Source organism: Pseudophryne corroboree, chromosome 4 (assembly GCF_028390025.1).
Source record: "Pseudophryne corroboree isolate aPseCor3 chromosome 4, aPseCor3.hap2, whole genome shotgun sequence".
In the NCBI taxonomy this organism is placed as follows: Eukaryota; Metazoa; Chordata; class Amphibia; order Anura; family Myobatrachidae; genus Pseudophryne; species Pseudophryne corroboree.
The window spans coordinates 210,508,026-210,533,475 of record NC_086447.1 but is presented as its reverse complement, the minus strand read 5'-3'; the positions used below and the strand labels follow the sequence as shown (position 1 = coordinate 210,533,475).

At 46.4% G+C, this 25,450-nt stretch overlaps 1 protein-coding gene across 1 annotated transcript in view; it reads left to right on the top strand.

The window, feature by feature from the left end:
- Positions 1-25,450, top strand: part of MOGAT1 (monoacylglycerol O-acyltransferase 1) — a 103,409-nt gene that overhangs the window by 60,129 nt on the left and 17,830 nt on the right. Inside the window, exons 5-6 of the mRNA XM_063915907.1 lie at positions 2,078-2,252; positions 15,922-16,121. Coding sequence (XP_063771977.1) covers positions 2,078-2,252; positions 15,922-16,121 — 375 coding nt within the window. The remainder of the gene's footprint in view (positions 1-2,077; positions 2,253-15,921; positions 16,122-25,450) is intronic.

Genomic DNA, 25,450 nt, shown 5'->3' with positions numbered 1-25,450 from the left:
GTCGGTATCTGTGTCAACTAACTGAGAAAGCGGCCGCTTTTGAGACCCAGAAGGTCCCTGTGATATAGGGACATATGACCCTCTGTGTTGTCCCTGGACTCTGCTTTGTCTAAACGTTTGTGCAATAAATTCACATTTGCATTTAAAATATTCCACATATCCATCCAGTCATGTCGGCATTGCCGACGGCGACGCCACACATGCGCTCCGCCTCCTCCCTAGGAGAGCCTTCCGCTTCAGACATGCCGACACGCACGTACTGACACACCACACACTCCGGGAAAGCTCTATCTTGAGACCGTTTCCCCACAAGGCCCTTTGGAGAGACAGAGTATGCCAGCACACACCCAGCGCCAATAATCTTGGCGAAAAAGAAAAATATTACCCAGATACAGCGCTATTCACTGCGCCCAATTATGTGCCCCCTCCCCCCCGTCTTTAAAACCCTCTGTCACCGGTGATCAGCAGGGGAGAGTCCGGGGAGCCAGCTTCTCAGCGTGTGCTTGAGGAGAAAATGGCGCTGGTGAGTGCTGAGGGAGAAGCCCCGCCCCCTCAGTGACTGGCTTCGGTCCCACTCTTTCTTTAAACTGGCGGAGGCTCTGAAATAATATCAAACTGAGTAATTATATTCCTAAAAGCCAGTGTTGAGGTCTACATTGCAGCCCAGGGCGCCCCCCGCGCCCTGCACCCCACAGTGTGCGCTGTGTGTGTGTTGTGGGAGCAATGGCGCGCAGCGTTACCTCTCCGAAGCTCTGAAGTCTTCAGCCTCCTGTTAAGTCTTCTGCCTTCCTATACTCACCCGGCTTCTATCTTCCGTCTCTGCGAGGAGGACGGCAGCGTGGCTCCGGGACGAACCGCTAGGGAAGACCTGCGTTCTGACTCCCTCTGGAGCTAATGGTGTCCAGTAGCCTAAGAAGCAGGGCCTAGCATTTAAGTAGGTCTGCTTCTCTCTCCTCAGTCCCACGATGCAGGGAGCCTGTTGCCAGCAGGTCTCCCTGAAAATAAAAAACCTAACAAAATACTTTCTTTTCAGGAAACTCAGGAGAGCTCCCTGTAGTGCACCCAGTCTCCTCTGGGCACAGTATTAAACTGATGTATGGAGGAGGGGTATAGAGGGAGGAGCCAGTGCACACCCATACCTAAAGTTCTTTTTAGTGCCCATGTCTCCTGTGGAGCCCGTCTATTCCCCATGGTCCTTACGGAGTCCCCAGCATCCTCAAGGACGTAAGAGAAATGTATGTATGTCTGCAGGACATTTATAACTAGGGCCATGTATGGTACAAATCACTGGACACAAGGTAGCACTCTGACATACAGAACCGGTAGCATCATGTTCCGGGGATACTTTCCAGTGGTTAAGGGCTGGCGATCTCCTCAGGAGACATGGGAAGATGAATGTTTTTAACACTGTCAAGATGAGAATCTTTACTATCGACAAGAAGTATTGGAAGTTTCCTAATTGTCTTTATTGCTATGCTAATTGCTGCGCTCGGTCATCCTTCTGACTTTGATAGCAAGATGGGCTAAAATATTAGGATTAGGCATAAGTTATCTCAGGGGTACAGGTGCAGGATTTTATCTTCACATTCTTATCTCTATTAATTTGTGCTCTTTAAAGCCCTATATAGTTTTCCTTTCCTACCTCCAAAGAGACATTTATTTTATTTATTTATTCATTCCACCCTTAAATTCTGTGCGGCTGAGTCGTGTATGGGGAAGAGAAGCCTGTTTCAGGCGGATCTCTCACACCTAGCATGGTACAAGTGCTGTGCAGATACTTAGTAAAGACTGTTGCGGCTGTGGACGGAGTTGTTTCCCACTTGAGGCTGCACTGATGCCCTTGTTAGCCCAATAGAAAATGGAAATCTGCATTAGCATAAGGTAGTAAATCTGGCTTCAGCAACATTGCACAAAAGCAGTCGCTTAATGGCTGTAGTTTCTCTCATCTCCCCAACTAATACACCCAAACATGCAGTGCCCAGCATAATAAATTCTTTATTTAACTATAAAGCTGTAAATACTAGAGGAGAAATTCTGAGAATTGCAGGTGACCTAGGTCTTTGTGTGCTGTTCACAGGTCTGGTGTCTGCTTCCAAGAAAGGTGTGACGCATGTGCTGAGCCGAGCGGAGGGTGGAAATGCTGCAATTATAGTGATTGGGGGCGCTGAGGAGTCACTGGACGCTCACCCAGGAAATCTCATTCTCCATATCCTTAAGAGGAAAGGATTCATCAAAGTGGCATTGAAGCGCGGGTAGGTCCCGTATCAGTGGAGAGCTGTATTACATATCCTATACAAACCACTCATACAGGTATGAGATCTCTTATCCGGAAACACATTAGCCATCCGAGTGTCTCACCCTTAGTCAGCGTGAGGAATATTGTTAAACCAGGAGTGGCATGATGTAGGGTTTATTTTTAAATTAAACTACAGTGCATCTGGAAAGTATTCACAGCGCTTCACTTTTTCCACATTTTGTTATGTTACAACCTTATTCTAAAATGGAATAAACTAATTTTTCCCCTCAAAATTCTACACACAATACCCAATAATGACAACGTTAAAGTTTTTTTTTTTTTTTTGCAAATTCATTAAAAATAAGAAATCACATGTACATAAGTATTCACAGCCTTTGCTCAATACTTTGATGCACCTTTGGCAGCAATTACAAGCTCAAGTATGTTTGAATATGCCACAAGCTTGGCACACCTATCTTTGGGCAGTTTTGCCCATTCCTCTTTGCGGCACCTCTCAAGCTCCATCAAGGTGGATGGGACGCGTCTGTACACAGACATTTTCAGATCTCTCCAGAGATGTTCAATCGGATTCAAGTCTGGGCTCTGGCTGGGCCACTCAAGGACATTCACAGAGTTGTCCTGAAGCCACTCCTTTGATATCTTGACTGTGTGCTTAAGGTTGTTGTCCTGCTGAAAGATGAACCGTCTACCCAGTCTGAAGTCGAGTGCTCTGGAGCAGGTTTTCATCTGGGATGTTTCTGTACATTGCTGCATTCATCTTTTCCTCTATCCTGACTAGTCTCCCAGTTCTTGGCGCAGAAAAACATCCCCACAGCATGATGCTGCCACCACCATGCTTCACTGTAGGGATGGTATTGGTGGTTCCAAATCTCTTCCATTTACGGATGATGGAGGCCACTGTGCTCATTGGGACCTTCAAAGCAGCAGATATTATTATTATTATTATTATTTCTCTGACGTCCTAGTGGATGCTGGGAACTCCGTAAGGACCATGGGGAATAGCGGCTCCGCAGGAGTCTGGGCACATCTAAAGAAAGCTTTAGGATCACCTGGTGTGCACTGGCTCCTCCCCCTATGACCCTCCTCCAAGCCTCAGTTAGATCTCTGTGCCCGAACGAGAAGGGTGCACACTAGGGGCTCTCCTGAGCTCTTTGTGAAAGTTTTAGTTTAGGTTTATTATTTTCAGTGAGACCTGCTGGCAACAGGCTCACTGCATCGAGGGACTAAGGGGAGAAGAAGCGAACTCACCTGCGTGCAGAGTGGATTGGGCTTCTTGGCTACTGGACATTAGCTCCAGAGGGACGATCACAGGTTCAGCCTGGATGGGTCCCGGAGCCGCGCCGCCGGCCCCCTTACAGAGCCAGAAGAGCGAAGAGGTCCGGAAAATCGGCGGCAGAAGACGATCCGGTCTTCAGATAAGGTAGCGCACAGCACCGCAGCTGTGCACCATTGCTCTCAGCACACTTCACACTCCGGTCACTGAGGGTGCAGGGCGCTGGGGGGGCAGCGCCCTGAGACGCAATAAAACGATAAAAACCTTATATGGCTAAAATAAATGCATCACATATAACTCCTGGGCTATATGGATGCATTTAACCCCTGCCAAAACATACAGAAAAACGGATGATAAGGACGCCGAGAAAGGGGCGGAGCCTATCTCCTCAGCACACTGGCGCCATTTTCCCTCACAGCTCAGTTGGAGGGAAGCTCCCTGGCTCTCCCCTGCAGTCACTACACTACAGAAAGGGGTTAAAAAAGAGAGGGGGGCACAAATTAGGCGCAGTATAAACAATACAGCAGCTATAAAGGGAAAAACACTTATATAAGGTTATCCCTGTGTATATATATATATATATATAGCGCTCTGGTGTGTGCTGGCAAACTCTCCCTCTGTCTCCCCAAAGGGCTAGTGGGGTCCTGTCTTCTATCAGAGCATTCCCTGTGTGTGTGCTGTGTGTCGGTACGTTTGTGTCGACATGTATGAGGAGAAAAATGATGTGGAGACGGAGTAGAGTGTCTGTCTGTAATAGTGTTGTCACCCCCTAGGGGGTCGACACCTGAGTGGATGTACTGTTGAAATTGCGTGACAGTGTCAGCTTTGTATTAAAGACAGTGGTTGACATGAGACAGCCGGCTACTCAGCTTGTGCATGTCCAGACGTCTCATACAGGGGCTCTAAAGCGCCCGTTACCTCAGATACAGACGCCGACACGGATACTGACTCCTGTGTCGACGGTGAAGAGACAACCGTGATTTCCAATAGGGCCACACATTGCATGATTGAGGCAATGGAAAATGTTTACACTTTTCTGATAATATGAATACCACCAAAAAAGGGGTATTATGTTTGGTGAGGAAAAACTTCCTGTAGTTTTCCTGAATCTGAGAAATAAAATGAGGTGTGTGATGATGCGTGGGTTTCCCCCCGATAACAATTGATAATTTCTAAAAAGTTATTGGCAGTATACCTTTTCCCGCCAGAGGTTAGGGTGCGTTGGGAAACACCCCCTAGGGGGGATAAGGCGCTCACACGCTTGTAAGAACAAGGGCTCTATCCTCTCCTGAGATGGCCGCCCTTAAGGATCCTGCTGATAGAAAGCAGGAGGGTATCCTAAAATGTATTTACACACATACTGGTGTTATACTGCGACCAGCAATCGCCTCAGCCTGGATGTGCAGTGCTGGGTTGGCGTGGTCGGATTCCCTGACTGGAAATATTGATATCCTAGATAAGGACAGTATATTATTGCCTATAGAGCAATTAAAAGATACATTTCTATATATGCATGATGCACAGCGGAATATTTGCCGACTGGCATCAAGTATAAGTGCGTTGTCCAATTCTACCAGTAAAGTGGTCAGGTGATGCGGATTCCAAACGGCATTTGGAAGTATTGCCTTAAAAAAAGGGGATGTACCCCTGGTCGCCTCGCAAAATAAGACGCCGTATTATCAGGCGCAGTCCTGGTTGGCAAGCGGACAAAAGGGTTCCTCTTTTCTGCACGTGACAGAGGGAGAGGAAAATGGCTGCAGAGATCAGCCAGTTCCCAGGAACAGAAACCCTTTTCTGCCTCTGCCAAGCCCTCAGTATGACGCTAGGGCTTTACAAGTTCAGGCACGGTGGGGGCCCGTTCTCAATGAATTTCAGTGCGCAGTGGGCTCACTCGCAAGTAGACCCCTGGATCCTTCAGGTAATATTTTCAGGGGTACAAATTGGAATTCGAGACGTATTCCCCTCGCCGTTTCCAAAAGTCTGTTTTACCGACGTCTCCCGCTGACAGGGAGGCAGTTTTGGAAGCCATTCACAAGCTGTATTCCCAGCAGGTGATAATTAAGGTACCCCTCCTGCAACAGGGAACGGGGTATTATTCCACACTATTGTGGTACCGAAGCCAGACGGCTCGGTGAGACCGATTTTAAAATCTAAAATCTTTGAACACTTACATACAGAGGTTCAAATTCAAAATTGAGTCACTCAGAGCAGTGATTGCAAACCTGGAAGAAGGGGACTACATGATGTCTCGGGACATCAAGGATGCTTACCTTCATGTCAAAATTTACCCTTCTCACCATGGGTATCTCAGGTTATGGTACAGAACTGTCACTATCAGTTCAGACGCTGCCGTAGGGATGGTCCACGGCACCCCGGGTCTTTACTGAAGTAATGACCGAAATGATGATATTCCTTCGAAGGAAGGGAATTTTAGTTATCCTTTACTTGGACGATTCCCTGATAAGGGTAAGATCCAGGGAACAGTTGGAGATTGGTGTAGCACTATCTCAGGTAGTGTTGCGGCAGCACGATTGGATTCTCAATATTCCAAATTCGCAGCTGGTTCCGACGACTTGTCTTCTGTTCCTTGGGATGATCCTGGACACAGTCCAGAAAGAAGGTGTTTCTCCCGGAGGAGAAAGCCAGGGAGTTATCCGAGCTAGTTAGAAACCTCCTAAAACCGAACCAAGTCTCAGTGCATCAATGCACAAGGGTTCTGGGTAAAAATGGTGGCTTCCTACGAAGCAATCCCATTCGGCAGATTCCACGCAAGACTTTCCAGTGGAACCTACTGGACAAATGGTCCGGGTCGCATCTTCAGATGCATCAGCGGATAACCCTGTCACCAGGGACAAGGGTATCCCTCCTGTGGTGGTTGCAGAGTGCTCATCTTCTAGAGGGCCGCAGATTCGGCATTCAGGACTGGGTCCTGGTGACCACGGATGCCAGCCTGCGAGGCTGGGGAGCAGTCACACAGGGAAGGAATATCCAGGGCTTATGGTCAAGCCTGGAGACATCACTTCACATAAATATCCTGAAGCTAAGGGCCATTTACAATGCTCTAAGCTTAGCAAGACCTCTGCTTCAAGGTCAGCCGGTGTTGATCCAGTCGGACAACATTACGGCAGTCACCCACGTAAACAGACAGGGTGCCACAAGAAGCAGGAGGGCAATGGCAGAAGCTGCAAGGATTCTTCGCTGGGCGAAAAACCATGTGATAGCACTGTCAGCAGTTTTCATTCCGGGAGTGGATAACTGGGAAGCAGATTTCCTCAGCACGACCTCCACCCGGGAGAGTAGGGACTTCACCCAGAAGTCTTCCACATGATTATAAACCGTTGGGAAAAACTCGACAGGTATTGCGCCAGGTCAAGGGACCCTCAGGCAGTAGCTGTAGATGCTCTGGTAACACCGTGGGTGTACCAATCAGTGTATGGGTTCCCTCCTCTGCCTCTCATACCCAAGGTACTGAGATTGATAAGATGGAGAGGAGTAAACACTATATTAGTGGCTCCGGATTGGCCAAGAAGGACTTGGTAACCGGAACTTCAAGAGATGCTCACGGAGGATCCGTGGCCTCTACCTCTAAGAAGGGACCTGCTTCAGCGGGGACCTTGTCTGTTCCAAGACTTGCCGCGTTGACGGCATGGCGGTTGAACGCCGGATACTGAAGGAAAAAGGCATTCCGGATGAAGTCATCCCTATCCTGATCAAGGCCGGGAAGGATGTAACCGCAAAACATTATCACCGCATTTGGCGAAAATATGTTGCGTGGTGCGAGGCCAGTAAGGCTCGACGGAGGAAATTCAACTGGGTCGATTCCTACATTTCCTGCAAACAGGAGTATCTATGGGCCTGAAATTGGGGTCCATTAAGGTTCAAATTTCGGCTCTGTCGATTTTCTTCCAAAAAAGAACTAGCTTCAGTCCCTGAAGTTCAGACGTTTGTTAAAGGGGTACTGCATATACAGCCTCCTTTTGTGCCTTCAGTGGCACTTTGGGATCTCAAGGTGGTTTTTGGGTTCCAAAAGTCACATTGGTTTGACCCACTTAAATCTGTGGAGTTAAAATATCTCACAGAAAAAGTGGTCATGCTGTTGGCTCTGGCCTGGGCCAGGCGCGTGTCAGAATTGGTGGCTTTATCCTGTAAAAGCCCTTATCTGATTTTCCATTCGGACAGGGCGGAATTGAGGACTCGTCCTCAGTTTCTCCCTAAGGTGGTTTCAGCGTTCACCTGAACCAAACCTATTGTGGTGCCTGCGGCTACTAGGGACTTGGAGGACTCCAAGTTGCTATACGTTGTCAGGACCCGGAAAATATATGTTTCCAGGACGGCTGGAGTCAGGAAATCTGACTCGCTGTTTATCCTGTATGCACCCAACTAGCTGGGTGCTCCTGCTTCTAAGCAGACTATTGCTCGTTGGATTTGTAGTACAATTCAGCTTGCACATTCTGTGGCAGGCCTGCCACAGCCAAAAAATCTGTAGATGCCCACTCCACAAGGAAGGTGGGCTCATCTTGGGCAGCTGCCCGAGGGGTCTCGGCTTTACAACTTTGCCGAGCAGTTACTTGGTCAGGAGCAAATACGTTTGTAAAATTCTACAAATTTGATACCCTGGCTGAGGAGGACCGGGAGTTCTCTCATTGGGTGCTGCAGAGTCATCCGCACTCTCCCGCCCGTTTGGGAGCTTTGGTATAATCCCCATGGTCCTTACGGAGTTCCCAGCATCCACTAGGACGTCAGAGAAAATAAGAATTTACTTACCGATAATTCTATTTCTCGTAGTCCGTAGTGGATGCTGGGCGCCCATCCCAAGTGCGGATTGTCTGCAATACTGGTACATAATTATTGTTACCAAAAAAAAAAAATTCGGGTTATTGCTGTAGTGAGCCATCTTTTCTAGAGGCTCCTCTATTATCATGCTGTTAACTGGGTTCAGATCACAAGTTGTACAGTGCGATTGGTGTGGCTGGTATGAGTCTTACCCGGGATTCAAAATCCTTCCTTATTGTGTACGCTCGTCCGGGCACAGTGTCCTAACTGAGGCTTGGAGGAGGGTCATAGGGGGAGGAGCCAGTGCACACCAGGTGATCCTAAAGCTTTCTTTAGATGTGCCCAGACTCCTGCGGAGCCGCTATTCCCCATGGTCCTTACGGAGTTCCCAGCATCCACTACGGACTACGAGAAATAGAATTATCGGTAAGTAAATTCTTATTTTTTTTATTTTTTTTATTTTTTTACCCTTCCCCAGATTTGTGCCTCGAGACAATCCTGTCTCAGAGGTCTGCAGACAATTCCTTTGACTTCATGCTTGGTTTGTGCACAGACATGCACTGTCAAATGTGGACCCAATATATAGGTGTGTGTGTGTGTGTGTGTGTGTGTGTGTGTGTGCCTTTCCAAATCATGTCCATTCAAGTGAATTTATCACAGGTGGACTCCAATTAAGCTATAGGATCTCAAGGATTATCAGTGGAAACAGGATGCACCTGAGCTCAATTTTGAGCTTCATGGCAAAGGCTGTGAATACTTATGTACAAGTGATTTCTTAGTTTTTTATTTTTAACCAATTTGCGAAAATCTCAACTTTTTTCACGTTGCTATTATGAGGTATTGTGTGTAGAATTTTGAGGGGGAAAATTAATTTATTCCAGTTCGGAATAAGGCTGTAACATAACAAAATGGGGAAAAAGTGAAGAGCTGTCCGGAAGCACTATATAAGAAATTAAGGTATTGAAATTTTACTCTGATCGTGAAGAGGTTTCTTGTTCCCCAGGCTGACTATGTTATCACTATGTAACCCTACTGAGGGCAGTCTTTCAGTCTGCAGTGTGGACCAATCATTTGTACTCCGCTGAAAACACAAAGGTCATTTACAAAAAGATGCAGACCTGAACATACAGTATGCAGAGCCCTGTTTCTTATCCTTGTGCTTACATAAGGGCATGGCAATTTTCTGTTTTTGGGAAGTGCTCCTGTAAAATCAGTCTGTTTTCCCAGAATTATGCATGGATGAGCAATAGTGTCTCTTTTAAGTCTACTACCTATGCTCCAGTACTTTTACTATGATAGCATTCATGTCTACTTCATTTGTGTCCTTATGATAGTAAGGGGACACTGGGACTACTTTTATTACACTGTGTTAATGTTTTATTACCATGGTCAGATTAACAATAGGGGGGATAGGACTTCAGATCCAGGCCTCAACATAAAAATAGGCCCATCATCATGACAGGATGATTACGTTCAGTCACCGATCTGGCCATATGGCATGGTCGGACTGGATATCTGGCAAATGCTAGAAGGGCAGATGGCCTCATGAACCGGCCTGGACATCTGAACACTCTGCTCAGACGCAATGCTTAGATGGGGCGTTCCGTGAACCATCCCATTAATATGATAGGGTGGTTCATGATTGTCACTTCCCTTAAAGAAATATGGGTGTAAGAGTTATCACAGTAGTCATATAAGGTTTCCTTTATCCACCCCTTGAATATCATTAATATATAAAACATTATAATTTTTGCACATGGGCTCGTTTTGAGTGCACATAGCCAATCCTTAGCAAGGCAGTCCGTGATCTGCCATCTCTACCCATTAGAAGAAACCAACTATTGCCCTCCCTGCAAGTGGTGCCATCGTGAAGCACAGATACATTGCTTCCAGTAAAACCCCTGAATTATGCAAAAATAGTTGCATGACACCACATAATAGCATACAAATATTGGGGGCACGCTTCAGTATAGCCTTAATATCTAAAGTGCTCACATACTGTAGCATGGGGTATTTTACATACATTTTCAATGTTGCAAGATGCTTTGTGTTTCTGGATCAACTTGTACTTTAGGCTTTGTGGTCCTTTAATGAAGATGAGGATCTAATTATTGGACCCTTTTGAAAAAGATGCAGAAACATTACCGCCATTACTTTACTTTATAGATGAAACATAGTAAATCGATCAAATACAAATGCATTACAATCAGCTGCATATTTTACATACGAGGCTGCAAAACTGCAGCACCTCCACTAAAATCTATCATCCAAATGGACTGTGTAGCAGTGACTTCCCATTGGAAGCATTCCCTGCTAATCACAGCCAGACAGACAGCCCCAGGGGGAGATGTTTTCTCTCCCTGGGACCACCAGTCCAGGCTGCGATAAGAGAGAGCGCTTCCCATGAGAAAGCATGTTTACTAGCAGCACTGCCCTTAAGCCCCAGCCCCCACTGCTACAGGTAATGTCAGCCGTCAATCACCGGGAGGACAGAGAGCCAGGTGGAGATCAGCCAGAGACATGACCCTCCCTAGCCAGACACGTAAGGAGTCGCCACTGAATAGAATGCGCTTGTACATGTCCAGGAATTAGCAGCATAGGTGTAGAATATACTGTGCCTGTCAAATGGCTGTCAACTCTCATTAAAAGTGACTAAACAACTGTGGTCACAGCAGTGGCTTTTATAGCCTGGGCATTAAGGGATCATGGGGCATGAAGGACTCTGGACCAAATGTAATAGGCTCCAATTTGCTGGTCTCAGCACAATTACTGCAATATAGTTGCAAGATTTAAAGTGGCAATTTTAAGGGAAAAACAACCTAGATTTATTTTAAAACAAACTGCTGCTTTAAATGTAGTGGTTGTATACACAGGGCCAACGGAGGATGTCGCTGACTAGGTGTGGGAGCGTGCGACATAGCGGGTACACACCTCAGACCAGGCATGTCCAAACTGCTGCCCTCCAGCTGTTGAGAAACTACACATCCCAGCATGCCCTGACACAGCTTTAGCATTCTGACCGCAAAACTGTGTCAGGGCATGCCAGGATATGTAGTTTCACAACAGCTGGAGGACCGCAGTTTAGACATGCCTGCCTTAGACGATGTAACCAATATGTCCTGCTGATCCACTGGATCGGACGACCTATGGTCTAGTGCAGTGGTTCTCAAACTCGGTCCTCAGGGCCCCACGCAGTGCATGTTTTGCAGGTAACCCAGAAGGAGCACAGGTGTGTTAATTACTCACTGACGCATTTTAAAAGGTCCACAGGTGGAGCTAATTATGTCACTTGTGATTCTGTGAGGAGACCTGCAAAACATGCACTGTGTGGGGTCCTGAGGACCGAGTTTGAGAACCTGTGGTCTAGTGTGTACCCAGCATAACACTTGTTCATAGGTCTGAATGGGTCTCCGGAGTGTAGAACAGTGCATGTGATTTCTTTTTTTATTTATAATAAATTAGCAAAAATCTAAACACTTTTTTTTTTTTTCACGTTGTCATTATGGGGTATTGTGTGTGTGTGTGTGTGTGTGTGTGTGTGTGTGTGTAGAAGTTTGAGGGGAAAAAAATAATTTTATTCCATTTTGGAATAAGGCTGTAACATAACAATGTGGAAAAAGTTAAGCGCTGTGAATACTTTCCTGCTGCACTGTATTTATTTATGTTTAGTCCTGGCGCTCCAAAAACTCATTTTCCAGTGAAGCATTTGTCCCAAGCATTCCAAATAATACATCCCTTACCTGTATTTGCAGTGTACTGTATTTACTAAAACTTTTAAAGCGAAAATTGGCGGTATTGCCCAGAAGAACCAATCAGATTCTAGCTATCACTGTAGAATGTGCTACATATATGATGGCTAGAATCTGGATGTTCTGGGTAACATCACAGCTTTTTTTTTTTTTTTTTTTAGAAGTTTTAGTAAATCTACCCTTAAGTTTTGTGGTTCAGTTGATATCTACTGTATATTCCTACTGTAGCAGGAACTGGCACTTGTTATGTATTCCACCTCCAGTCCACAGTGTAAATGCGGTCCTTAGAGAACCGCAACAATCCAGGTTGGATTTGGGTGGGTTATATTGTTTCTGTGCAGGGTAAATACTGGCTGCTTTATTTTTACACTGCAATTTAGATATCCGTTTGAACACACCCCACCCAAATCTAACTCTCTCTGCACATGTTATATTTGCCCCGCCTGCAATGCACATGGTTTTGCCCATTACAGGAAAAACTTGCTGCTGCGATCAGGTCTGAATTAAGTAAGGTATGACTAAAAGATCACAATTTAAATGCTGTAGTGCAGGAGGTTAGGGTTAGCCTGCTAGTTTTGAGAATATTAGGTCAAGTCCTGGTGAGAAATTGTCTATGAACATTTTAAAGATCCTCCCTAGTTGTGATCTACAAATCTATACCCCCTTGTAGGTGTAGTCACTTCTGTGGGCTGTTTACGTGGCTTCCATAAATCAAGCAGTGCAAACGCTAAGCCGCCGCCCTCTGGCAGTGTATCTAAGCTTAGCAGAAGTGCGAACGAAAGGTTAGCAGAACAGTGCTGACATTTTTTCAAGCAGATTCATAGTAGCTGCAGACCTACTCCTTCCTTGCGATCACTTCAGTCTGTTTAGTTCCTGTTTTGACGTCACAAACACGCCCTGCGTTCAGCCAGCCACTCCCCCGTTTTCCCAGGCATGCCTGCGTTTTTACCTGACATGCCTGTGTTATTTTAGCACACTCCCTGAAAACGGTCCGTTACCACCCAGAAACACCCACTTCCTGTCAATCGCTCACCGATCAACAGAGCGACGGAAAAGAGTCGCTAGACCTTTTGTAAAACTGCATAGTTTTTTGTGAAAGTACGTTGCGCATGCGCACTGCGGCCCGTACGCATGTGCAGAAATGCCGAATTTTAGCCTGATCGCTGCGCTGCAAACAACGGCAGCTAGCGATCAACTCGGAATGACCCCTATATTGTTACTAGACATGACACGTAAAACTTTTACTAGCGCTTTTTCAATTAAGTAGTTTTTAGATCACTTCACATGCTGGGCAGAAAATGCTCTTAAGCAGATGGGCAACAAATGAAGCTTAAGTCTTTCTGTAGGTGGCATTCAAATCTTTGGACTTGTTCTTGTTACAGTGCATCTGGAAAGTTTTCACAGCGCTTCACTTTTTTTCCACATTTTATTATGTTACAGCCTTATTCCAAAATGGAATAAATTCATTTTTACCCCTCAAAATTCTACACACAATACCCCCATAATGAAAACGTGAAATCAGAGTTTTTTAATTTTTAATAAATTTGCAAAAATCTAAAAAACAAAACAAAGAAATCACATGTACATAAATGTTCACAGCCTTTCCCATGAAGCTCAAAATTGAGCTCTGGTGTGTCCTGTTTCCACTGATCATCCTTGAGATGTTCCTACAGCTTAATTGTAGTTCACCTATGGTAAATTCAGTTAATTGGACATGATTTGGAAAGGCACAGACCTGTCTATATAAGGTCCCGCACTTGGCAGTGCATGTCTGAGCACAAACCAAGCATGAAGTCAGAGGAATTGTCTGTAGACCTCTGACAGGATTGTTTCGGAGGTACAAATCTGGGGAAGGGTACAGAAAAATATCTGCTGCTTTGAAGGTCCCAGTGAGCATAGTGGCCTCCATCATTCATAAATGGAAGAAGTTCGGAACCACCAGGACTCTTCCTAGAGCTGGCCCCCGTCTAAACTTGAGTGATCGGGGGAGAAGGGCCCTAGTCAGGAAGGTGACCAAGAACCAGATGGTCACTCTTTTTTTACTCTTTTTAGCATTCCTCTGTGGAGAAAGGAGAATCTTCCAGGATGACAACCATCTCTGCAGCAATCCACCAATCAGGCCTGTATGGTAGAGTGTCCAGACGGAAGCCACTCCTTGGTAAAAAGCACATGGCAGCCCGTCTGGAGTTTGCCAAAATGCACCTGAAGGACTCTCAGACCATGAGAAACAAAATTCTCTGGTCTGATGTGACAAAGATTGAACTCTTTGGCATGAATGCAGGCCTCATGTTTGGAGAAAACAGGCAGCGCTCATCACCAGGCCAATAGCATCCCTACAGTGAAGCATGGTGGTGGCAGCATCATGCTTTGGGGATGTTTTTAAGCGGCAGGAACTGGGAGACTAGTCAGGATAGAGGGAAATATGAATGCAGCAATGTACAGAGACTTCCTGGATGAAAACCTGCCCCAGAGTGGCTTCAGGACAACTCTGTGAATGTCCTTGAGTGGCCCAGCCAGAACCCAGATTTGAATCCGATTGAACATCTCTGGAATGATCTGAAAATGGCTGTGCACTGACTCTTCCCATACAACCTGATGGAGCTTGAGAGGTGCTGCAAAGAGGAATGGGCGAAACTGCCCAAAGATAGGTGTGCCAAGCTTGTGGCATCATATTCAAATAGACTTGAGGCTGTAATTGCTGCCAAAGGTGCATCAAAGTATTGAGTAAAGGCTGTGAATACTTGCATACATGTGATTTCTTAGTTTTCTAGTTTTTAATACATTTGCAAACATCTCAAAAAGCTTTTCACATTGTCATTATGGGGTATTGTGTGTAGAATTTTGCGGGGAAAAATTAATTTATTATATTTTCTATTAAGGCTGTAACATAACAAAATGTGGAAAAAGTGAAGCGCTGTGAATACTTTCCAGGTGCACTGTATAGGCCTACATTGAATACTTAAGGGAAATGTAGCAAACATTAAAAATGAATACTAGTCTACACAATAAGGAAGCAGTACATTAAACCATGTGTAGAGCAGGGCCGGATCTAAGGAGGGGGGGGGGGCGCGAAGGGGGCAACCGCCCCCCCCCCCCCCCCTAACACAGTCATAGCCACGCCCACTTTTGAGCAGAAGAGAGCTCCGGGGAGAGCCTGAGGCAGAATGATGTGCTGCAGCTTATACCACAGCAGCACAGAGGAGCCAGGAGAGCAAGGGTTACAGAGCATTTGCCCCTCACTTGCTGGTGTGTGGGTACTAGGGCTAATAAATGCAATTACCCCATAGCACAGTCACATGTACATAGAACAATCACAAAGCTCTATCTCAGTCTCACTCAAAAAGTTCAGTCAAAATTTAGAGAGGAGGAGTTAGGATTGCAGATGGAAGGAGTTGGGACTGTAGAGGGAGGAGTCAAGATTAAACCGTAAACCGCCCCCCCTAAAGAAAAGTCTAGATCCGTCCCTGGTGTAGAGAAGTTGCGCATAAACCGAAGCTGATTGGTTTCTGTAACTTTATGTACGGTCTACTGTGCTAGATAAATGATATAGTAGCTAGAAGCTGGTTGCTATGGGAAACTGCTCCACTTTTTCTCTTCAGATTGTGTAAAGCATCTTTCTTAGTGAGTAGAGCATTGATTTAGAAGCTGTGTAATGCAGCAGAACATGCCCCTTGAGTGTCTCGCCTTGATCAGATGCCCCATCTTCTGGGATCACAACCGTTGTTTGCGTTAATGTTGTCACTGGCAATGTTTGATAGTAGTAAGAGCAGGGGGCTATTTTAATGAATGCGGAAAAGCCCTTTTAAAGGGTCCTCTGGTACTTGTTATAACTGCTAACTGATACATTGGTTTTGTTGCTCTTACTATAGTGCCCATTTGGTGCCAGTGTTCTCCTTTGGTGAAAATGAGCTATTCCTTCAAGTGCCTAACCCAAAAGGTTCACTGCTGCGTTCCTGCCAAGAGAGGCTACAGAAAGTAATGGGCTTTGCAATACCCCTCTTTCATGCGCGTGGAATCTTCCAGTACAGCTTTGGACTGATGCCTTTCAGGAGGCCCATCAATACTGTGGGTAGGTAAAAACTAAAATGTATGTTATGGATGAAATGAAAAAACTTAAAAGAAGGTAAAATTGCTACGCATTAGCTAAAAATACTTAGTGCTTAGAGCTTTGGTACTACTTGCCAAGTAGTGTTGCCCCTTATCAGATGCCCATCTTCTAGGACTAGTTGCAGTTAAATCAGGATAGCTGCTGGGTAGAAAGGTTTCAAAGCAGGAAGATCAGAGACCTTATTTATTCTGTGTGGCTGTTCCATTTTAAAGGGTACCCATCTAATGGAAATTCTCAAAGTAAAAATTCTGGAAATGGAGAGATGGAGATCCATCTGGTAGCACTCGGTAATTATAAATGATAATATCTAGGCACATGGTTCTACAGTGATGGCCTCTTAAACTGTGTGCGGGGAAGCAAGTTCCATAGAGTCTAAGTCACATGGCTAAAAGCTCTACCACAACACCCATAGAGTGGGAATAGATCATGTGGCGAGCGCAGCAAGCAACCAAGTCCGCAGTGTGGCGAGCCCACAAGGGGACTCATAGTGCTTGCCCCACTGCCGGCATCTTGGTGGGCAGGATGCTGCTGTCGAGATACTGACAAGCAGGCATCCCGTCCATCGGGAATACATACGTATTCCATGTGTGTGTATGTATATATGTACACAAAGTGTGTGTGTATGTATAGATATTATATAAAAAATTTCTGACTGGTGACCTGCACACATGCACCCACTAGAACCTGTATTATTGTGATTTAGTTTCACATCTGTAGTGAGTTACTGGTCACTAGTTAGAAAGTACTGTATCCATATAGGCATTTTTGGATGCCATTTATCATCTTCGTTTGAAATTCCCATCAAATGGATTTTATATATTTGTACTTGTTGATTCATGACCATTTCTTAAATTAAATCTGAGGATTGGCTGTCCCCATATACTCTACCAGAAGCAAATTGAACTGTACACCTGATGAAGTCAGAGACAATACGCGTAGGCTTCACCAAATTACATTCACCATGTCGCTATATTGATAATCTCCTCCACCCTGAGCTCACACCTTTGTCAAGGTGAGGGAGGGATCCTGTACCATCTTCTATAGACATTTTGTATAAATATATTGGTGTTGTAAAAATAATAAATATGTAATTTTATAATAATAAATATCGACGTACATATAGAATTGTGTATGTATGGTTATCTGATATTGCTGCCTATATAACCAAGCATTGCACTCACTGATCATGTTCATAAAAAATATAAGCAATGAAAGAAAGTCCCACGGAAGAATGCATAATATAATTGTACTGATTCCTGTAGAAACCTCCATGGAATAGTTAGGACCATTTTTACAATATGCATTTATAAATCAAATTCTATGGGAAACTACCTTACCAAATATTTATATAGTTTGCTGTATATTTATAAGATCATAATTTACTGATCACTAGGGGGTACCATCGTTCTGCGATAATGTCAGTTCACATTTTACACTGATTAAAAAAGAAATAAAAGGAGGGGCGTGACCTGGTGATCTGAGAAGAGGACGTGCTCTGAAAGTGCTCCTCTGTAAACCAGCACTAAATATCACTTTTACTGCGGTTAGCACAGCTTCCCCCCATCCCAGTACGCTCTTGTGACTGCCCCACTGCCCTGGCCGGGTGCTCTGAGTTGCCGCTGAGCCGGAGGAGGCGGCCGCCTCAGCCCGCAGATTGCGGCCTAGACGATCCCCAGAGGCCGGGGCCTCGAGTTTCCGGTGTGGCCGGACGGCGGGCTTCGTGAAGCGCACGCCGCAACGGACTTTGCCGCCAGCGCTCCCTTCAGCAGGCAGACTCCATAGACCCCGCGGATGACAGTGTGGCTGGAGAGCACCCCGAGGAGCCCCTGTACACAACATGATACACAGGTACTCACTGCATCCTCTTCGGGTACTTCAGCTCCTCATTGTGGCGGCCATCTTGCCTCACCCCTCTAATACCCCTTTCACATCGCACAAATAACCCGGTACCGACACGGCATATTGCCATGTCGAACCGGGTCAGTGTGCGATGTGAAAGCACACTGGCCGATTTAGCGGGTCGCCTGACCCGGTAAATCAACCCGGTAAAAAAGAAGGGTTTTACCCGGGTTGATTACCGGGTCAGGTGCGGTGTGAATGGGAGCCGTGTCGATGCGACACGGTTCCCATTCACAAGATAGGGAGAGGCGGCGCTGGAGATGAGCTCATCTCCCGACGCCGCCTCCACCCCCGCCCCCGCTGCTGCTGCGCGCTCCGTTGTTATGGCAACCGACCCGGTATATTGCCGGGTCGGAAAGCCAGCAGCGGAGTGCAAATGCCGGATCCCACCCGGTAAGTACACGTTTGTCTTACCGGGTAGGATCCGGCATTTGCAGTCTGAATGCAGCATTAGCTGCTGATTCCATTCTGGCTGCTGTGTTAAAGGGAGTTTCTGTGGAGTGGTGCTACTGCAGCTTGAGCCCTGCTCTGATACTTATGTTCTACCACAGTGTGTTACAGCCCGCTCACTAAAAGCACCTATTACACAGGATAGAAACAATTATAAACCCCTGAGCTGTGGGCGGCTCCGGAGCTCCTGCACAGGGGACCTCTTAAACTAATTCCCCGCAGCCTTGCCGGCGCCTGTCATCTCCCGGGGGCACCATCACACTGTGCGTCAGCCCCACAAGACGATCCGGCGCGGCCGGGCGGCTCTCCGTGCCCTCTGACCGCTGCGGCCTCCGTTCCGGCGCCGGGGGCTGGTGTTTGGCGGTGGCCCGCCTGTGGGCTCCGTGCCCGGCGCGGCTGCGACGAGACCTCTCGGGGCGCTCCGCGGCCCTCGGACCTCCTCCATTGTTCCCTGCTGGGTGGCTCCTGGCCCTCGGGGCCCCCTCTGGACGACTGGGATCTCCTTCCACGACCTCTGGAGGATAGGGTACCCTCTGCGGGCCCTGGCGACGACCATCTTTCCTCTCCCAAGTGCTGGCAGCTTCTCTCCCTCCTGCCTCTGTGACTGCTCCAACAAGTTGTGCCTGCTAGTGTGCCCCCATCCATCCCTGCAGGGGCTCTAACTGCTCAGATCCCCCCTCTCTTCAGTATTGAATCATATCATAGGTTGCTGGGGCTCCCTGACATTTTATTACTGCTCTGGGCTTTCCTGTATTACAATCTACAATCCTGGGGCGCCATCTCCTGGCCATTACCTACGACTACACCTGCATTATGCCCCAGTCTTCTGTGATACTTTTGAGCAGGGGAATGCGCTGCTGATTGCCTATGGACGCGGCCCTGGGGGCTTCGTGCTTATGCTTACTCTCATTACAGATAATATGATGGATCACTGACTATTTACGCTATTGCTCAGTTTTGACCTTTGACCTTTTCTATTTCCGGGACTGTCGCACGCCATGCCTAGGTCCAAGAAAGCTACACCTTCTGCGGAGAGGTCTTCTTTTATTTCTAAGATGAAGCCCAGTGCACCTAAATCACCAGCCGCCCCCCCTCCTGCCCCTGTCTCGGAATCTGAGGAGGACTCTCCTGTACCAGATCCTTCCATGAAAGATTGCATTTCCTCTATCCTTACTGAGATGAAATCGTTGAAACAGGCTTTCCACTCGGAGATCCATAAAGCCATCTCCGGGCTTAAGGCTGAGATATCTGATCTTGGGGCTCGCACTAATGATGTCGAACAGAAAATTGATGAAGTCATTAATTTCCAGCAGGGGATGGAACATTCGGTCCACGTTATGCAGGAAGACATCTACCTCCTCCAAGACCAACAGGAGGATGCAGATAATCGCGCACGACGTAATAATCTACGTATTAAATACATTCCGGAGTCGGTGGAACCAGCTCAACTGGAAGATTTACTCCTCCGCTTTTTTCAACATCTCCTGCCGGACACTCCGCATGAGCATTTCCTCCTAGATATAGCCCATCGCTCCCTGCGCCAAAAGCCTTCACCATCGTCTTTTCCGAGAGATGTGGTCTTACGATGTCACTACTTCAAAACTAAGGACAGAATACTGACTGCTGCTCGGAACAAGGACATGTGTCTGTTTGAAACGCATAGGCTGCTGGTGTTTCGGGACTTATCCCCTACTACTCTTAAAAGGCGCTTCGACCTGAGGGAGTACACCCAAATCCTCAGAGAGAATCAAATCCGCTATAGATGGGGTTACCCCTTTGCCTTGATTGTGCAGCTTGATGGGAAGAGGCTACTAGCACGATCCAAGGAGCACATCGGCTTCTTTTGAAACTTAACCTGCCTCCTCCGGAGCCTGACCAGCCTTCTCCCCCGCAGGTTGCACCGGGTCTCCAACGCACCCCAAACTCACCTCTCCCACAGCGAGCACCTCGACGCCTTTGGTCGACAGTCCCGGCGAAAACCTCTGCTAGGTGTGACCCTTCGTGAACTTTCCTCCACAGCTGCCTTGATGGGTTATTGCATGTCATTTCATACTGTTGTGTTTACTAGTTTAGAGGTTTTAAGTTTCTTGTTACACTGAGCTTATATAACTGAGCATATGTTCTTTCTGGTTTCTGGATTCTGATGTGGTTCATTACGGTCATTTGTTGCTACGACCCCCATGGTCGCCCTCTTGGTTTGTCAGTGGGCCCCTTGGTGTTCGGCGCCGCGCCCCCCCCACTGAGCCATTATAGTCGGTTTTGAGCATAAGGGAGATCTTCTCTCCCTTAATACCCCATACGGGAGCTTAAACATGCGGACCCGTACGATGCGTACAATGGGTCTTTGGCTCGGTCTATTATACTTGTTTACTTTGCATTGTTCTCGATGTTTCTTTTTTTCTCTTTTTCCTCTTTTCCTGCTTTCTGTTCCCCCTCTTTCCCTCGTTCTCCCGGGAGACCAACCATGGGTCCTTAGGGACGTTCTTGCTCTGCTCCTATTTATAATGCTATGTCTGTTAACGTAATATCCTACAATGTGAAGGGTCTCAATAGTCCCCAAAGAGGACCAAATTATTTCTTTTTCTGAAACAGGTTGGGGGAGATCTGGTATTCCTCCAGGAGACGCACTTTAGAGGTACTTCTCATCCTGAATTGCGTTCTAGACGCCACCCAGTCGTCATACACGCATGTGATCACGCCCACATACACGCATGTGATCACGCCCAGATGAAACGAGGGGTTGCCATATTGATTCCCGCCCGCCTACACTTAGAACCAGAAAAAATCATTAGGGACAAATGGGGTAGATTCCTTATCATAGTGGGCAAGCTTAATAATGTTCCCATCACCCTGGTCAACGTCTATGCCCCCAGTGTTAATCAGGCCTCGTTTTTCGCCTCATTAGACTCCAAAATCGCCCAATGTAGGAAAGGCGATATCTTAATGGCAGGGGATTTCAACACTATACTCCATCACAGTCTCGACCGCTCCCACCCATTGTCCCAGTCCCACACAAGTACTCGCAATTCCAGAGCCTTGCTATCACTACTTAAAAACCACCTACTATTTGATTCCTGGAGGGTTCTCGACCCTTTAGTTAAAGATTATACGTTTTTCTCCCCAGTTCACAATCTATATACAAGAATTGATATGATTATGATTGGGAGAGATTTGACCTCTAGGATCCAGAAAAGCTGTATTCATCCAATTACGTGGTCTGACCATGCCCCGGTATCTTTGACTCTTTCTGGTTTATCCCGCACTCCTTCCCCCCCCTCCTGGTCCCTTAATGATGCCCTCCTCCAACATTCTGATGTTCTGCCGCAAATTACTCAGGTGCTAACTGATTATTTTAACTTGAATCAGACGCCTGGTATGTCTGACATGACCCTGTGGGAGGCGCATAAAGCGGTCCTCCGGGGCCACTTCATGCAGATCGCGGCCAGGCTCACTAAACAGCGCTCCCAAAAGATCGTGGAGTTAACTGACCAACTCCACCGTCTGGAGGAAGTTCATAAGTCTTCTCTGAACCCGGCTGACTTAGATCGGCTACTAAAAGTTAGGGGTGAACTTAATATGCTGTTATCTCACAAGACAGAACAATGCCTTAGATGCCTTAACCAGATTTATTATGAAAAAGGGGATAAGGCAGATAAACTCCTTGCCAGGAAGTTGAGGGCTCAAATTTCTTCCAAAAATATCTTATCTATTCGTACTAAACAGGGGGTATTGACTCATGACCCTGACCACATTCTGGGTGAATTTGAGGAATTTTATAAATCATTATATAATGCGGAAGCGGCTCCCTCATCCTCACTGAGATTCAATGAGGGGATTGAATCCCTTTTGGATAAATGTAACCTACCATCACTGAGTGGTTCGACGGTGTCTCAGTTGGGTTCAGAGATAACTATTGAGGAAATAGATAATGCACTTAAAACTCAGAAACCAGGTAAGGCCCCTGGACCTGATGGGATGTCAATTATGTATTTTAAGAAATTTAAGGGGATTCTCTTGCCCCACCTCTGTAGGCTCTTTAATGGATTCCTTAGAGGTAACCCTTTGTCGCCCCGTACATTGGAGGCACGAATTGTTTTAATTCATAAACCCGGGAAAGACCCCAACTCCTGTGCTAGTTACCGCCCCATCGCTTTACTAAATAATGATATTAAACTCTTTGCCAAATCCTAGCCTTGAGGTTAAACTCAGTTCTCCCGCATTTGATACACGCTGACCAGGTGGGCTTCATCCCAGGCCGACAAGCTAGAGACGACACCCGCAGAACTATTAATTTAGTCCACCTTATTAACAAAGCTAGATTGCCCTCTATCCTTCTCTCGCTCGATGCAGAGAAAGCTTTTGATAAAATACTGTGGCCCTTCATGTTCGCCACCCTGCGTAGGTTCGGCCTGGGAGGAAGCCTACTTCAGGGCATTCAGGCACTCTATTCCAACCCCTCCGCTAGAGTTCGGGTTAACGGCAAGGACTCTCGCCTTTTCCACATCAACAACGGTACGCGTCAGGGGTGTCCCCTGTCACCATTAATTTTTGCTATGACTATCGAACCTCTGGCGTGTATGGTTAGGGCCAACCCCGATATTAAGGGTATCTCTGCTGGTGCCGAAGAGTTCAAATTGTCATTATTTGCAGATGATGTTTTGTTAACTCTTTCCTCGCCCCATATATCTATCCCTAACCTATTCAAAACTCTATCATCATACTCTTATTATTCAGGATATCACATTAATTATTCCAAATCAGAAGCCCTCCCCTTGCATCTTAGTGAGGATACCAGGTCTCTCCTAGCTGCAACCTTTAATTTCTCATGGCGCTCTAAGAAAATTAAGTACTTAGGTGTGTTCATCACAAAATCCTATGGTTCTCTATACTCCGAAAATTTCCCAACCCTTTTTAAGTGTATTGAGTCTGACCTACGAGCCTGGGACAAACAGATTATAGCCTGGTTCGGACGTATAGTCTCCGTAAAGATGAACATCCTACCCAGGCTTTTGTATCTGATTCAAACAATTCCTGTACGCATCCCCGCTGAGGCTTTGTGTCGAATGCAGAAACTCTTCCTAAAATTTGTATGGTCTGGTAAACCTCCTAGAATTAGGACTTCCACTCTGGTGCGTGACCCACTAGCTGGAGGCAGAGGTTTACCGGATATCCGTAAATATGATCATGCAACCCACCTGAGCCAGGCTCTCGCTTGGTTTTCTCCAGCACCCCATTTACCCTGGATACGAATCGAGCACTTGTCGGCCGGGGTCTCCACTTTGGTTTCCCTACTCACACCGGTCAAGCCGCATCGGACGATACAAACGTGCGCCCCCTCCACAAAATTCACCTGCTCCCTGTGGTTTTTCTGCGTTCGGCATTATGGTCTCTCTACTTTTCCATCTCCCAACACTTCTATTTGGGATAATCAGGATTTCCCCCCTGGCTCCACCTTACGGTCCCATTCGTGGCTTCACCTGAACCCACGTCCGGGACTGGTGTTTGATTTTATAGAAGGTTCCTCCTGGCGTTCCCTAAACTCTGTGTGATAAATATGGCATTGCCCAACCTGTACTTTACGAGTATCTACAACTCCGCTCCTTCTTAAGTTCCCTTCCTAAACCCCAGGTTATTCGCCAACTCACCCCTTTGGAACGTCTCTGTATTTATTCCCCTATGCGACAGGGTATTATTTCTATACTTTATGGTTTATTACGCTCTCTGAAGGCAGCGAACATACTTCCCCATGAAAGTAAATGGGAGCAGGACCTGGGCCCCACCCCCCCCTGAGGAAGATTCATGGGAGATCATTAGACAAAATGTAGCCCAGTCCTCAATTTCCTCCCTAGTGAAGGAAAACTCCTATAAGGTCTATACTTGATGGTATCGGGTCCCAGCGACACTGCATAAGATTTTCCCCGGGTTCTCCCCATTGTGCTGGTGTGAGTGTGGTCAAATTGGAGATTTCAAACACATTTGGTGGTCATGCCCCAAAATCCGCCCGTTCTGGGCCCAAGTGGAAACTCTTATTGGATCTATTTTCTGTTCTCAGGTAACATTGGGTCCCTGGTCGGCTCTATTGGGCCTACCTTTGCCTAATTTTAGCAGCCATGCGGGCAACCTGGTACTCCAAATTCTCCATGCCGCCAGATGTGTGATAGCTAAAAGTTGGAAAAAGACCACTACCCCCCCTAGGAGCATGTTGCTGTCTAAAATATGGCATATCTCCATGATGGAGAAAATCACAGCTTCCTTACATGACAGGCCAGAGAAATATAGGAGGACTTGGGAACCTTGGTTCACTTATGCTATATCCTCTACTGCCGGGGTATGATATACTGTGTCAAACTGGTCCCAATAGGCAAAAGTGGTGATGTACTGTTCATGGTCTTAAGGTTTGAAGATAGTGTGGGCTACCTCCCACGCCACGACTATACCTTGAATGCTCCCTTAGTGGTCCCCCACTCTCCCACACCCCCTCCCCTCTCTTTCTTCCTCTCTTCATCTCTGTTCTTTTCTTTCCTTTTCTCTCTTTACCTTTCGTTCAAACACAGAAAAACTGTTGTCGACATATATATTGTATTGTTGATGTTCTCCCCTGTTCTTGCTATGTTTGGTCATATCCCACGGGATATCATGTATGTTATTTTGAATTGAATGTATTTGGAGTCATCCTCTCCTGTTTGATTTGTATCAGCTCATTCGACTTATCTTCAATAAAAATATTGCATTAAAAAAAAAAAAAGATGACCTCTATTAGATGGAAATGGACATCTGCATATTGCCCATATATGTGTAATTAATAAATATATATATATATATATATATATATATATATATACACATATACACACACACACACACACACACACACACACACACACACACACTCTCTCTTTTGCTGGGGTGCCTTCCTAGGATTTAATGCGATCCCATGTAGC